This window comes from Zophobas morio, unplaced genomic scaffold (assembly GCF_036711695.1).
Source record: "Zophobas morio isolate AGI-343-1 ecotype UQ-CSIRO unplaced genomic scaffold, CSIRO_AGI_Zmor_V1 ptg000269l, whole genome shotgun sequence".
Taxonomy (NCBI): domain Eukaryota; kingdom Metazoa; phylum Arthropoda; class Insecta; order Coleoptera; family Tenebrionidae; genus Zophobas; species Zophobas morio.
In genome coordinates this window covers 122,994-136,237 of record NW_026972373.1, presented here as the reverse complement: position 1 = coordinate 136,237, position 13,244 = coordinate 122,994, and the positions used below count along the sequence as shown (strand labels likewise).

The 13,244-nt window shown below is 31.6% G+C and overlaps 2 protein-coding genes across 2 annotated transcripts; both read left to right on the top strand.

The window, feature by feature from the left end:
* Positions 1-2,075: 2,075 nt before the first annotated feature.
* Positions 2,076-7,361, top strand: LOC135119519 (uncharacterized). The gene is made up of 18 exons (XM_064043928.1): positions 2,076-2,114; positions 2,383-2,445; positions 2,527-2,603; positions 2,779-2,835; positions 2,890-2,977; positions 3,461-3,553; positions 3,619-3,735; positions 3,792-3,907; positions 3,977-4,085; positions 4,299-4,486; positions 4,593-4,674; positions 4,734-4,829; positions 4,889-5,016; positions 5,217-5,376; positions 5,641-5,771; positions 5,833-5,910; positions 5,968-6,033; positions 7,293-7,361. Exons 7-18 carry the CDS (start codon positions 3,621-3,623, stop codon positions 7,359-7,361), a joined length of 1,338 nt encoding a protein of 445 aa, XP_063899998.1. The 5' UTR covers positions 2,076-2,114; positions 2,383-2,445; positions 2,527-2,603; positions 2,779-2,835; positions 2,890-2,977; positions 3,461-3,553; positions 3,619-3,620.
* Positions 7,362-8,631: 1,270 nt separating this feature from the next.
* LOC135119518 (AP-2 complex subunit alpha-1-like) lies at positions 8,632-11,942 on the top strand. Its single transcript, XM_064043927.1, has 8 exons — positions 8,632-8,703; positions 8,755-8,835; positions 8,987-9,078; positions 9,130-9,286; positions 9,366-9,435; positions 9,545-9,683; positions 11,665-11,766; positions 11,832-11,942. The coding sequence occupies exons 1-8, from the start codon at positions 8,664-8,666 to the stop codon at positions 11,940-11,942; spliced, it is 792 nt and encodes a 263-aa protein (XP_063899997.1). The 5' UTR covers positions 8,632-8,663.
* Positions 11,943-13,244: the final 1,302 nt, after the last annotated feature.

Here is a 13,244-nt window from a genome sequence, read left to right as displayed (position 1 = left end):
CCCATGACCTCGCTCCAGTATTTTAAGGGAATTTGGATTGTTTAAATAAGCATGTTATGATTGAGATGGTTTGTTACCTCTTTCGCTCAGTATATATAAAGGTGAATCCTAGGAACTGAGTTAAGAAGTATACCAGTTTTGTATATTATATTTTAAATCCCTCATTAATAAACTCACTTTTTCTGTCTGTTTTGACCTCTTCTATAAATGCTATTTTGGTATTCTTGTTAGGTATTAGGTTTCTAATGTAGTAGTTGTGATATTTAACCCAGTCAATGAGTTTTTCTCTACTTTCGTATCTAGTTTTATAAGAAATGACTGTTACGTGTTTAGAAGCAAATCCGTTCCGATTATTAATGTTTGTCCCTTCGTTTAATGGTATGTTCTTTCAACTTTGTTTACGTATATTATTTGTCCAAATTTTTGATTGAAATAGGTGGGCTGTATCAACTTGAACCCTTCCTCTTCATTTTGCTTTTCATGTATACTTCACATTTCTTGGAGGGTGAATAGTAGCATGTGTTAAATTACTTGTGTGTGTGTGTTATAATTAAATGTCTGTATAACGAATGTTTTTTTAACTCGAAATATCAATTTATTTAGTGTTTTAAAAGTATTGACATGCGTAATTCTTTTGAGTGTGGTTTTGTGTGATCTATTTTACTATTAGTCGTCAATATGGTAATGCTATTTTAGCAATGATTCCCTGAATCCTTGTGATTTGTTACTATGTAATAGTCCTCATCCAAGTTCCTATAGCTATTAGATTGTGTTTAAAGTAAAAGCGAAATAGTGCTCTTCCTTGATTTAGGAAAGTTAAATTTTCTGTAATATATGTATTAAAAATGTCTTATCTTGGTTGAATTGTAGTTGTTTTAGTCATTTATATAAAGAGGGGTAAGCAGCGGTATCCAAAATTAGTTCAATTAATTCACCGTTTTTTTTGACTGATAATTTTCGATGGAAATTACATTATAGGTGTCTCATAAATTTCGGTTTACGTATGTATATTCTTTCCGATTCTTGGTTCGTGTTACCGTAGGTATATGACAAGCTTGTATAGTGGTGTATAGCTGTAGCCATATTTGTCGTTCTGAGTTGGTTACGATTAGGGTATGAGGAAGTTACTAGTGTACAGTTGTTTAGTGCTGTATACATGGTTGTGTTTGTAAAATAATTCGTTTGGAGTGTTTGTGATCAATTTTTTTCTTTTAAAATTAAGTTATTGTTCTATTCTAGCTCTTGTAGAATCATGTTTAAACTAGTGGTGTAGTCTACCAACACCAATATCAGAGATAGTGGAAAAATGGGAGTTGTTTTTTTGCGGCAAACAAGCCATATATACACACCTCTACGAAAGAATTTTTAGTATAACTTTTTAGATTAACTCAATAATATTTGGTGTAAAAAACATCATAAAGCCAGAATTGCTAAATTTGTAAAAGGTTTTACTATCTATGTGAATAAACATAAAATCTTGCGCTTATTTCTTAGTTAACCGCCAGACGTTTATCTTTCTAGGGCTGCTTTTTTGGATACGTATTTAGCAATGGACCTTAAAGAGTTTGAAGACACTAACTTTGAGCCGACTGCTTGTAATATACTTTAATACTTTATTATATAAATTCGGGTTATAAAAAGATATTAGTTCAGGTTTAGTTTACACTTTTAAAAGATAAAACAGTTATTGAATTTTTTTAGACCTTTTTTTGTGTTAATTTTTGTTGTCATAACTTCTAAGCTAGCAGTCGTATATTTTAAAAATTATGTCTATACTTCTATCTACGTCAAAAAGCATTTATGAATTATACTTAACTTTTTTTTATCAAATTATATAAGTAACAATTTTTTATGTTATAAAAAAGATGCTTATTATAGGGCGAATCAGGTAAACTCAGCAAAAGAGTTGACTGACGTTCACCAAGCAATTAAAAAAACAATAGATGAGGTCGAATTCCACCATAGCGATTTTAGGTTTCCAGCTAATCATTAGTTAATTTATCCTATAAAGGTTTCCAAAAATTTTCAGCGGAGTGTTGTGGAAAATTATAGAGGCTTTATTTCAATTTCAAAAGAAAATTCTCATCTTGAGAACGATTTGGTACAAGTTCGAGGTTTTACTTTACAGTTTATATATATAGCAATATAATGCTCGTTAATTGTATAAATTTTGATAGCAACATTTAATGAATAAAATACTTTTAATTTTTAGAAAAAAATAAAATTACTGACAGATTTTGTTTATTTAATTAATATGTTAACGTAAAACAAGACTTAAAAGTTTATACTTTTTTTTAAACTTCCCATTTGATAAATTCTTTTATATAAATTAAATAGTTTCTGCTCGCTCGCCTATTAATTTTTTTTTAAAAAAAAATAAAGAATTATTGTCCGAGTTATCCGTTACTATAAAAAGCGTGGGAGAGCTGGCTTCACTCCACTTGGGTCCTTTGTTAATTTATATTATTTCTCGAATAAAGTTTTGCTCTTTTGATTATTTATGACTCTTTTTTTGTTATACATTAGATGAGTTAGACGAAGCAAAACGATTTGAGAAGTACCAAAAACTTATCGAAATTCGCAACAATATTGAAGGCTGCGAGGTAAATTATTTACTTAAGATTATATATGAATCACGTTAATATTTGAAATTTGCCAATAAATTGACTGACTTTGGCCATCGTAACTTATTTTACCCGCATGGGCTGTAGATGAAACTCACTTACATTGGTGTCATTTAGTGCATTTTTAAAAAATAAATAACGATTTGCTTGTCAGGATCTGTCCAAAGTGCGAGAGAGGGAGCTTCTCTATGAGTGCAGCTTAACTGAAATTGTAACGACTTCTCTGCACATCTTATTATCAATCTGACGTTATTATGTATTATAGGACCCGGACTACTTTCAAGCAATAAGAGACGTCCGTGTGTACTTGTTTAACGATATTTTGATTATTGTACGAACAGTTTTAAGGAAGGGTATCGAACGCTTATTCTTGCTTTTTTTATATTAAATCTTTTTAAAATATTGAACAATTAATTAATTTCTTTAGTACCATACTAAACCATACACAATGACTAATTTTTTTTTAAAAGTTTAAGCAATAATTAAAAAAAAAAGAATAAAATGGAAATTAAAGTTATTGGGAAAAGAAACTAATATTTTTAATAGACTTTTTCTAAATTTTATAATTAAGCGTAAAACTAATTATTAAAACTTTAAAATGTGAATAAAGTTAGCGAAAACGCTGCATACTAAAACAAATTAAACTTAAACAACTTGTAAAGTTGAACTAGTATTGCTACAGAAAACATATCTCATATACTTTGACCTTTCTAATTTTTTAATAAAACTTAAGGCTAAAAATTACTTTTGTACCTGTGGATTTTTAAGTAATATGTAAGGAAATAAGAATTTAAAAACCTTGTTGTTGGTAATATTAACATAGTATTAAACAAAAGGCGAAGAAAGTAAGAAATATGTTTTCTTGTACAAATGGGACATAAGCAGTGTGATAGTGGTGGATATAAATAAAAACAACAAAAGGGCTGAAGGTTAGTTAAAAATATTTTTATAACTAATGCTTTCTTGCTGACATGTCTTTTCGCTTCATTAACAGAAATGCAAAACTCTTTTAAATTTATGCATCCGATAATGGTTACTTACCAGGCAAAGAGTCTGCTGGAAAAAATGGATCTACTTCGTCTTATTCAGCAACAGCAGGAAAGAATCAAAAGTTAGCAATTCAAGGAATAACGTTGGTCTCACATTTTTACTTGTTATTATTTATAGAATTACAAGAGGAAAAAGAAAAACAAGCTTTGGAGTACAAGTGCCAGCAGCAATGCCTTGAAAAAGGGGATCAGGAAGGCTCTGCGGAATCTGACCTCCTAGGAGAGAGAAGCAGCGTACTTTATTATTTATAAAAGAAAGATACAAGGAGGACCAGAAAAAAAAACAGTGTTGTAACTTTTAAGGGCTTCTGTTTAAGCGAAGAGAATTGGTGGTTACTGGAGGTTCTTGACGATATTGACGTGGCTATCGCCTATCGCCAGTTCGAAGAAGCAGTGGATCTCATTTTAAAAGGTCTATGATAAATATGCTAGTCCATGCGTATTACCACTAAGATAAAATGAAAAGTAAATTTTTTTTTGTCATGACTGCGCACTATTAAAGGGGTTGTGTTTGTGTATAATGTACAAAATAGCTATCAACTATAATGGTTACTTTGCCCTTCGTTATTGCGTGGAAGACTTAAAAAAAGTTTCTAGCTTTTATTGCTCAACTTCTTTCATATAGCCCAAAAGGAAATAGCGACATCCAGACTAAAAACAACCAAGTTTTTTGTTGACCTCAGCAAAGGACTTGAGCAGCGGCTTCACGATTTTACGGACTCCTTAATAAAAGAAATGAAAAATAGTTTGCTTACCCACGCTAATCCAGGACGCTTTGCTCTTTTATGTATTCGACTTGGAAAAATAAAAAAAGTATTTATTTTGACAACACAAACTTTTTACAAAAACCTCTATTTTTTCATATTTTTTAAGGAGGCATTTTTTTAAAATAATTTTATTTATTTGATTCACTTACAAGTCAAGAGCGATGTATTTAAAAAAAAAGAGTATTGCTCTTCGAAAAGAACTTAAAAACTTCAAAGCTTGTGGTACTATTGAGGGTGAGTTCTCTTGTTCCTTTTTTTACGCCTTGATTTCTGGTTACATTTAACTTATTTAGAATACATTAAGAAGCTATCTTGTTCCTTTTTTAGCACAATATACAGCTTTACTTCAGAATTTCTTACTATCTTCGACACGAAAGCATGTCGTTCAGGTTTAGTACCTGGCTCGTATTACTATCACTATTTGTATAACTGTTATTTTATATTAAAGCGTTTATTATTTGGCTTTCCTCTGAGATGCGCCACTTTGCCCTTTTATTTCTGCGCTCTGCTTTGGAAAGTGGAGGACTTGACTCAGTTGCGAAGTGTGTATACGTGGTTAAAGAAAACTCCAAGTTGGTTAGCATTGATAACTATTAAAAAAAAGTTGAAGGCCTGTTGCCTTATTACAATAATCTGCCGCAAGCATAATTTCGGCGTGAGATTGAGAGTAATAGTTGTAAACCTGTATGAATGGTGCTGGCGATTGCATTTTCTTTTGTTTCTTTTTCTTTTTTGTTTGGTTTCAACTATATATGTGACAAATAAAAAATGAATAGCTGGGAAAGGCTGGGATCGATGTATATCATATAATTGGCGAACACATTCAAGCAGGGATCATCAATTCTCTAAAGCAAGCTGCCTCACAGGTTTTAATGAACACTGAAGGAATATTATTTAATGCCTCTAGGACCACCACTTTCCATTCCCATGGGTTAGGTTGCATATCTCATAACTTGACACATTTCATATAATTGATAATATAATGTTCAAACTTATTATAGCTAAAAAAGTAGCGGGGTTTATTGTGAAGCTGGCGTAAAAAAAATAGAAGTACTGCCTTTTTGCTACTTTTTGTATATATTATCATTTGTTATATAAGGAAGGATTATGTAATCTAGAAACCCCCCTCATGTCTAGTTTACCCTCGTAGATAGCGGAGTGTTTGGCGTTCTTTATTATACCAACATGTCAACTTTTTAGGTTTCATTGGCTCTGCTGATTTTTTAAATGAAAGCAAAAGTGTTCAATTACATTCGGCAACAGCAAATTTTTGCCGAAGTGCTGATTCCTTTATTCGTTGTTCTATAAATTTGCTCGAACACTCTTCTTCGGTGCATAATACATAAATCAATAAATCAATAGTCTATTACGGCGTATTACCCTAAATAAAAGGCTCTCCTTCCCCCCTTCTTTGAAATTCTGGAAGAAGTTTTTTTAACTTATGCAAGAATTTTACAAACTTTTTCTATTGTATTTACTCTAAATAGTAATTTTTTGTCAATATGTAATAGCATGTTTTACTTAAAGGATTTAGTTGAAGATAAAAATTATCTTGTCAACGAGTTTGTTCCTCATTGCTCTCGCTTGCTGAAGGTTTTAAGAATTTCTTTTTAATTTTGTTATAAAGAATTTACATACATATAAGTTAGTTGTGTGATATATAATGAATCTCATAAAACCTATATGTATAACATTTTTGGTTATATATAATTTATATAATTATAAAGACCAGAAAGTGTTTACATTAAAATTAACACTAAGGTGATCTTGTCACGTCCCCTGAAAAGTCCCGTGACTAACCACCCCCACCCCCCAAAGAAATCCATATTGTGCTCAGTTAATATCAAACTTCAAACGACATTCGTCAAAGTTTGATGTCATCTTGTCTACTAGTTATTAGTGACGTTACTTTTTCACCGTCGAAAACAGTGATTTGTCGGGGATTTACTATAAGCGAGGCCAAACGGGCACAAATATTGCTGAAAGCTCTGGCCTAAGAAGGCGGTTATCCCAGGAATCATAGAAAATATATACAAAATAGTTGTGGATTATCGTAAAGTGAGGTTAGGAGTTAGCTGACGTCGCAAGATATCAATGGAAACGTGTGAGCTATTTTGCACGTGTAAACATGAGATAACTCTGGTTGAAGTGGGCACCGCGGTTCCTAAGTGGACCAAAAACGACAAACGTGGTGCTGATTAGAAAAGCTGTTTGGAGCTGTTTAAGCGAATTGTAAGCACTCGGTAGTCAGCTGAGTGGAAACCAAAAGACGCAAAAGTCTACCGGAAGGTTATGGTTTTTCGTGTTTTGGGATGTTATAGTATTTGACTACCATGAAAAAGGAAAAGCCATTCGTAGCGAATGTTGGTTCGAGTGAAGAAGCAAATTACGTAAAAACGACCATAAATGACGGGAAAAAAAGTGCTCTTCCTTCAAGACAAAGCAACGTGTCACAAGTCGATGATTACGATGGCAGTTTGCATGAACTGAAGATCGACGAGATTCCGCATCTGCCGTAAACTCCGATCTGTCCCCCAGCGACTATTATCTCTTTGCAGAACTCAAAAAAAGCTCTAGGGAAAGAGATTTGGGTCCAGCGAAGTTTTTGCCGAAACAGCAGAGTCTATTTAGAAAGGATTAATAATTTATAAAAAAAAAAGGGGTAGAGAAGTTAGAAAGACATTGAGCTCATTGTACTGCTTTTGAAGGAGGCTATTTTAAGATATAGGGTCAAAATTTGTTCAAAAAAGTTGTTTAATTAGTTAGTTCCGGGACTTAGTAGGTGGCGTGCTATAATATTATAGTCTTAAATTCTTATTAAAAAAAAAGTTTTTCAATTTATTAATTAACAGAGGTACCCTCAGTCTAAACTTTCCTTAAGGAAGCTGCAAAAAACTTTAGCTTCTATACTAACGGACTAATTTATAAATAAAATTATTACCTCTGCATTTTACGCAATAAAGGCTTATTATAACTTCTTGAAAGTCCCTACACTTAGAGGATTCGAGCACGAAATGAGCGATTTAGCAGGATATTAGTGTCTTATTTTAAATTTTTTGATACTTTAGAAAATATTATCACTTTCTTATATAGGCAAAGGTAACAATTCACTTTATTTAATACCTTTGGGCGTAGGTGAGAAATTAAAAGTTAAACTAACGACCACCATCCATCAAAATTAGAGCATCTTTAAATATAAAAAATATTGTTTGCCCCGAAAACATAAACACTGCTCGTTTCTTAGGCCCTTAAACTTGGTACTAAAACATATACAGCTATAACTTAGTATACTTAAACGGTGGTAGGCGGCAAGTATGAAGAACGATAATTAAAAAAGCCGTATGGGAAAACCCACCGGTTACTTAATAACTTCTTATTATCAACGTTTCCGGTAATCGAAATGAAGTAGGTTACGGTCTTATTAAATAATAATAAACTGGAGTTCAAATTAACTATTATTTAAAAAAATGAAACTTTAAAAGTTGTCTTAAACCCTTTAATTTGCAGAAAAAACAAATTTTAAAACCTTAACGTTATGCTTATTCTTTTTATTAGCAAATAGACTTTTTCTCTTAAACCTTAGCGCATAGCCTTTAACTTTAAAGTGAATATCCCTACAAAGTAAAATGCTCCTTATTTTCATAAATGCAATCTCATTATTTAAGTTGCAGTACATTGAGATCATAAAATCAAATATATTACCTGCTACTTGGCTAAAACGGCTAAAGAGCAAGTTGAATGTATAAAGAAAACTGTAAAAGAGAAATATAGAACACAAAAATATATATAATATATTAAGTTAGAAATACACTAACGATATTCAAAAACAAAAAACAAAGTACAGAAAACTTAAAATCTAAAAATACAAACACAAAACACTAAACTCAAATTTCAACTTTTCATTTTGAATTGGTACCGTACAAACCGGAAAATTTTACTCACTGTAGAAACTTTAAAGGTTATTTTTGCTTGCTTCAGTAAGTTTTAGTAGACTCCAGCGTTGTTTCTCCAAGAATTTGCAAAAAGAGCGCCTTATATTTATTTTGTCTCTAGTCTTCCTAACCTCAAGATGTATTACATAGGCTTGTTCTGTGCTTAGTACTTTAGTTAAACTCCTATAACACCAACACCTTTTACAATTCGTTTCATATGATATTATCTCAAGATTTTTGTATTTTTAAAAACAATAACATAAAGTTGTAAAAAAATTTTTTTACTCAACGATGAAGGGATTAATAAATTTTATATCGGAAATACGTATTTGTAAGTCGTTGCTATTTTGTCTTTTTTTCCGTATTATAAGAAACTTTTAAGCCAAGACAAGTGAGCGTGAATCTCGTCGCGTTAACAGAGAACTTGCGAAAATAAGAAAAAAATTTAAATTTTTTGCTGATGGTTATCCTATTTAACTATTTTTGAACATTTTTTACGATGTCCTTACTAAATGTTTAATATTTACTTTTTATTTAACTTTTCAAAAATTTATTACCGCATTTTAAGGTTAACTTAAAAACATTACCACTTTTTTAGTAAACATTGCTTTTAGGCCGTCAAGCTGATAGCTATCAGAAGATGAAGTATTTATGTAAACTTATGTATATCTACCTTTTGGGATATGACATTAACTTTGGCCATATAGTAAATTATTTAAACTTCTATTACAGCTCTCCTGGTATTTTTATTTTTTAGGAAGCAGTGAACATGACAGCCAGTTCCAAATTTCTTGAAAAACAAATTGCTTATTTATTTATATCACTTCTTTGTGGAGATGAAAGTATGCTTCGCTTAATAGTTCATTCCTTGAGGTTAGACCTCTGTAGCGAGGACAATGAAGTGGTTTGTTTAGGTATATCGTCTTTTTACACTCATCAAGTAAATGTTAAGCGTGAAATATCTAACGTTTAATATAAACTTACATACAAAAGCGCTAAAATGTATAGCTAATAACTTTATTGAAGAACTTGCTGAAGACATTGTTAACCAATTTTTTCTCGGGTTTTTCACACTTGCGCTGTTTATATTTTTATTTTTACAGTATTAATATTTGGGCTCAAAGACTTCACCTCTTTCCACTTTTTTATGCTTTTTGTTATTTTTTTATTAGAAATAATCTGGTATCAAGCGACTATTTAAGAAGCAAGGCAACATTGTGCTTACTTTCTTTGTACCGAAGAGATCCCTCTACTGTTCCGGTGAGCATCATCATACCCCATCTATTCAAATCTTTGGGCAGTCTTAATTTGGTATTCTCTATTACTGGAAACACTAAATATTTTAAAATTATTATGGTATTTCTAGTGCTACTTTTTTTAAAAAATATTTCCATTGTAATATATATATACATACGTTTTAAACCGTTGGTAAAATATTAATTTAAGGCTCTTGGAGGAGACATTTCCAAGTGCCCTTCCAGCAGCTCTTAAATTTTATAAAGCATTTTACGCACTTTTGCTTCGGGGCTGTCAGGAGACTAACAAAATCAAGTTTTATCGCGTGAGGCGTAGGGCGTTTTTTTTTCGTTCCTTTAAATAAATTGGGAAACAAACTTTTAAGTACAACCTATTAGTATATATTTGTTACTATGTTAACCTGATTTACCCCAAAAAACAGCGTATATCCTTCATCTACTGAATTAACTGTGTCTTCGCCGATGTGCACTAATTTGCACCTCCAATACAATTTTTGTTATTGCTTTGACTTATTTTGATAACTACACAAGACTGTATCCTAAACTTTTGTTAAAAGTACTATATATGCTATTATTTTCATTGTTCAATGCTCTTTAAGAGGTTCAGTCACCGCACTAGATGGTCTTCCTTTTAGAAAATTCATCATTAGTATAATGACTTCCACTTATAAATTCACCTATAATGGGCAAGCACTCACCTTTGATAGCCGTTGCTGCTAGTTCAAACCCTGTTGAAGTGTAAGGAAAGAGTAGTGGCAGCTTGTTCACTTATTAATATATATTTATAAAGTTTAGCGGGCTCCTTGGTCTTGCGAAACTATAGTTTAATGTAATTATATTTTTTAATTAGTGCATATTTATCCAAATATTCAGTAACATTTGCTTATATACTCATATACTTATTTTTGATAAATATTATAATAATTTTTGTAATCGAATTTTATTGGTGCGGAGTTATAAATTAAGGTTTGAAATATGCCCTTAAAAAAATAGTAAAGAGGTCTTTTTAAGGTTATTGAACTATTACAAATATAAATGTACAGTTTATTATAGTCAATATCATTAGTTTTTAAATAGTAGTACTTTTTTATGTTCTAATTATGTTTTTAATTAAATTACTCGTGTAGTTAGTTTACACCCGCTATAGCGTTGCCTTTTATTTTATAAAGTGTAACTACTACTTTCCGGTTATAAATAACGACGATGTTATTTGAAATTTCTTTGTACGCCTTAGTGTCTTTTGATCTAAGTTTTTTTGGTCTATTTTCTGCTTTTAACAACGTTTGTTAAATTTATATATGGATAATTTGTATTTAATATAGTTGGCGACCGTTAATCTCTCTTTTTTAAATTCTACAGCATAGCAATAGTAATCTTTAAAGTTGGAACGGTGTTAAGTTTCCTTTAATAAGCCTCATACAACCAGAGCAGTTTTTTATAACAGTTTGTTAGACAACAAACCTGAAGGAGACAGAGACTCGGTGTATTCAGGGCTTTTCTTTAAGACAGCATTTCAGGGAGCATGAAGGCCACCACTTTCATAGTTATTTTACTTCTTTTGCCACCGCGGAAAATTTTATGTTGAGTTTATCTATTACCCAAGTTGATTGTTGGGTGTAGCGCAATACATTTTGGGGATTAATAGTCATGAAAACTGTTAAAATGAAAGTTTCAGGAGCACGTGGTGTCTAGGCCTAGGTTATTTATGCAGAAAGTTAAGGTGTAAGAGGTCTTAAATGAGTAATAATTTATTTAAAACAAAAATATGACTGGCTTCGGGAATGTTGGCTGTACTCATGGTTACCTTATTACTATTATTATTTTCAGGAGGATATTGAGGCTCCCTCGAAATATATAATCATTTGCTTTGGTACGCGCTTTATAGGGTTTTATATATGAGTAACCGAGCTAAGCCCAATTTGGCTCGTTAATAACTAATAAGTATTTTTAGTATATCTCGTCATCATGGCGGATAAGCTTTATTTACTGCCGTATTGAATCATTACTATTACTTTATAATTTACTTACGAGTGTAGGGTTTGCTTAGTTCCACGCTTAGCCTGCTATTAACCTTGGCCATTGACTTTCCGGATGCCTGTAAAGCTTGTCTACCCAAACTTATACATATTTTGTCGGAGGTTCCGTTTGATATCTGCCATCTATACTTTTTTTTTTTTTTCGTACACTATTACATATGCATTAGCGCACCGATAAAAAATACATCGAAAAAAACGGCAGGGCTGTGTATATTAACATAAAAATTCTTCAAATGATTCGGCTGTATCCTCCTCTAGGTCAGCTTAGCTTATACTAATGTGTGTATCACTTGATAACCCTTCTCTCTATAATTATAACTTTTATTGTTTAATGAAACTTTACTATAGAGTGAGTCGGATGTTATTTTGTTTCTTTCTTATTGTAGCCTGCCTTTTTTTTTTCATATCTTGTTTTGCCGTCTTGGTAATTAGCCAAGTAGTGTAATGCTGAGCAGGGGACAAACTAATACTCCCCCGCGAGGTGCAGGCCAATACCGACTCCAGTTACACCTTTATAACTAAAATTTATAAATTTGACAAATAGTGAAATAACTTTTTTTATATTATAAATAAAAAAGCTCAAAGTTTTGCTTAATACATACTATTTTACTTTAACTCAACAACTATATAAACCAGATATAGAGTTATGCAATAGATACTAAGATCCTTTAAGTTTTTTGCCCTTACAACGCCCGAACAAATTCCTGTCTCTTAGTTAACAGTATCGGTATATGAGCTCAAGTGTATATTAACTATAGAAATTGAGAATAGTAGAGAAGCCCTTTTGTTTTGCCTTCGTCGGATCATCTGCCATCATTGTATTTCGCGCTTTCTTTGCACGTTTCACTTTTATTCACTTTGGAAACTTTAGTTGCTGACTCGAAAACAAAAGTGTCAAGTGCCATTTTTTGTGAGGCCGTCAGAGTCGTCATTCACTTGGAATGGTTATTCTAATATCATTGTGGCTTGCAAGATAACTGCTACATCAGTTTCCTAATACTTAAGATTCAAGCGAACTGATGTTAACAAATATATTAATAATTATATATATATATATATAATGTTGTACAAATAACTACTATATCTAAAATATAATATATTTTGTCCAGCGAATTCGAATTACTTTTATCAACGACGGACGCGCTTGGGCGTTTTTTGAAATCGAAAAGTCCTAATTCCCGCTACACCTCTCTCGAGTTGTTCTGTGCTGTTTCTGTTTTGCCGTATGCTCATGAACTTCTCTTGAGATACTTACCAGCAATTACAGAAGTAAATTTTTACACTATAATTTTATTAATAAATTTATCTGTGTAGTCCTTAAATTACGAGAAGGATATATCGATACGACGGCAGGCTTCAGACGTTCTTTTCAAGTTATTATCTACTTACTTGTATTTTTTTTTTGTTATTAATTCTTCTTGCAGAATGTGTAATGCAAATCATTTTAAACTCATAATTAATGCCTTACTTCAATACCTAGTGGATTCCGAATATGCAATTCGTCATGAACTCGTAACAATATATATTATTTTAAATATTACTATTACTATTCAATCTTTCTATCTTTCTTGTAAAGTTGT

Excerpts from the sequence above, each read along its gene's own strand:
- LOC135119518 (XM_064043927.1), top strand. The coding sequence starts at position 8,664 with ATGAAGGGATTAATAAATTTTATATCGGAAATACGTATTT. Across the intron at positions 8,704-8,754 it reads TATATCGGAAATACGTATTT|CCAAGACAAGTGAGCGTGAA; the intron begins GTAAGTCGTTGC and ends GAAACTTTTAAG. Across the intron at positions 11,767-11,831 it reads TTATACATATTTTGTCGGAG|CGCACCGATAAAAAATACAT; the intron begins GTTCCGTTTGAT and ends CATATGCATTAG.
- LOC135119519 (XM_064043928.1), top strand. The coding sequence starts at position 3,621 with ATGCAAAACTCTTTTAAATTTATGCATCCGATAATGGTTACTTACCAG. Across the intron at positions 5,017-5,216 it reads TTAAAGAAAACTCCAAGTTG|CTGGGAAAGGCTGGGATCGA; the intron begins GTTAGCATTGAT and ends AAAAATGAATAG. Across the intron at positions 5,911-5,967 it reads TTTTACAAACTTTTTCTATT|GATTTAGTTGAAGATAAAAA; the intron begins GTATTTACTCTA and ends TTTTACTTAAAG.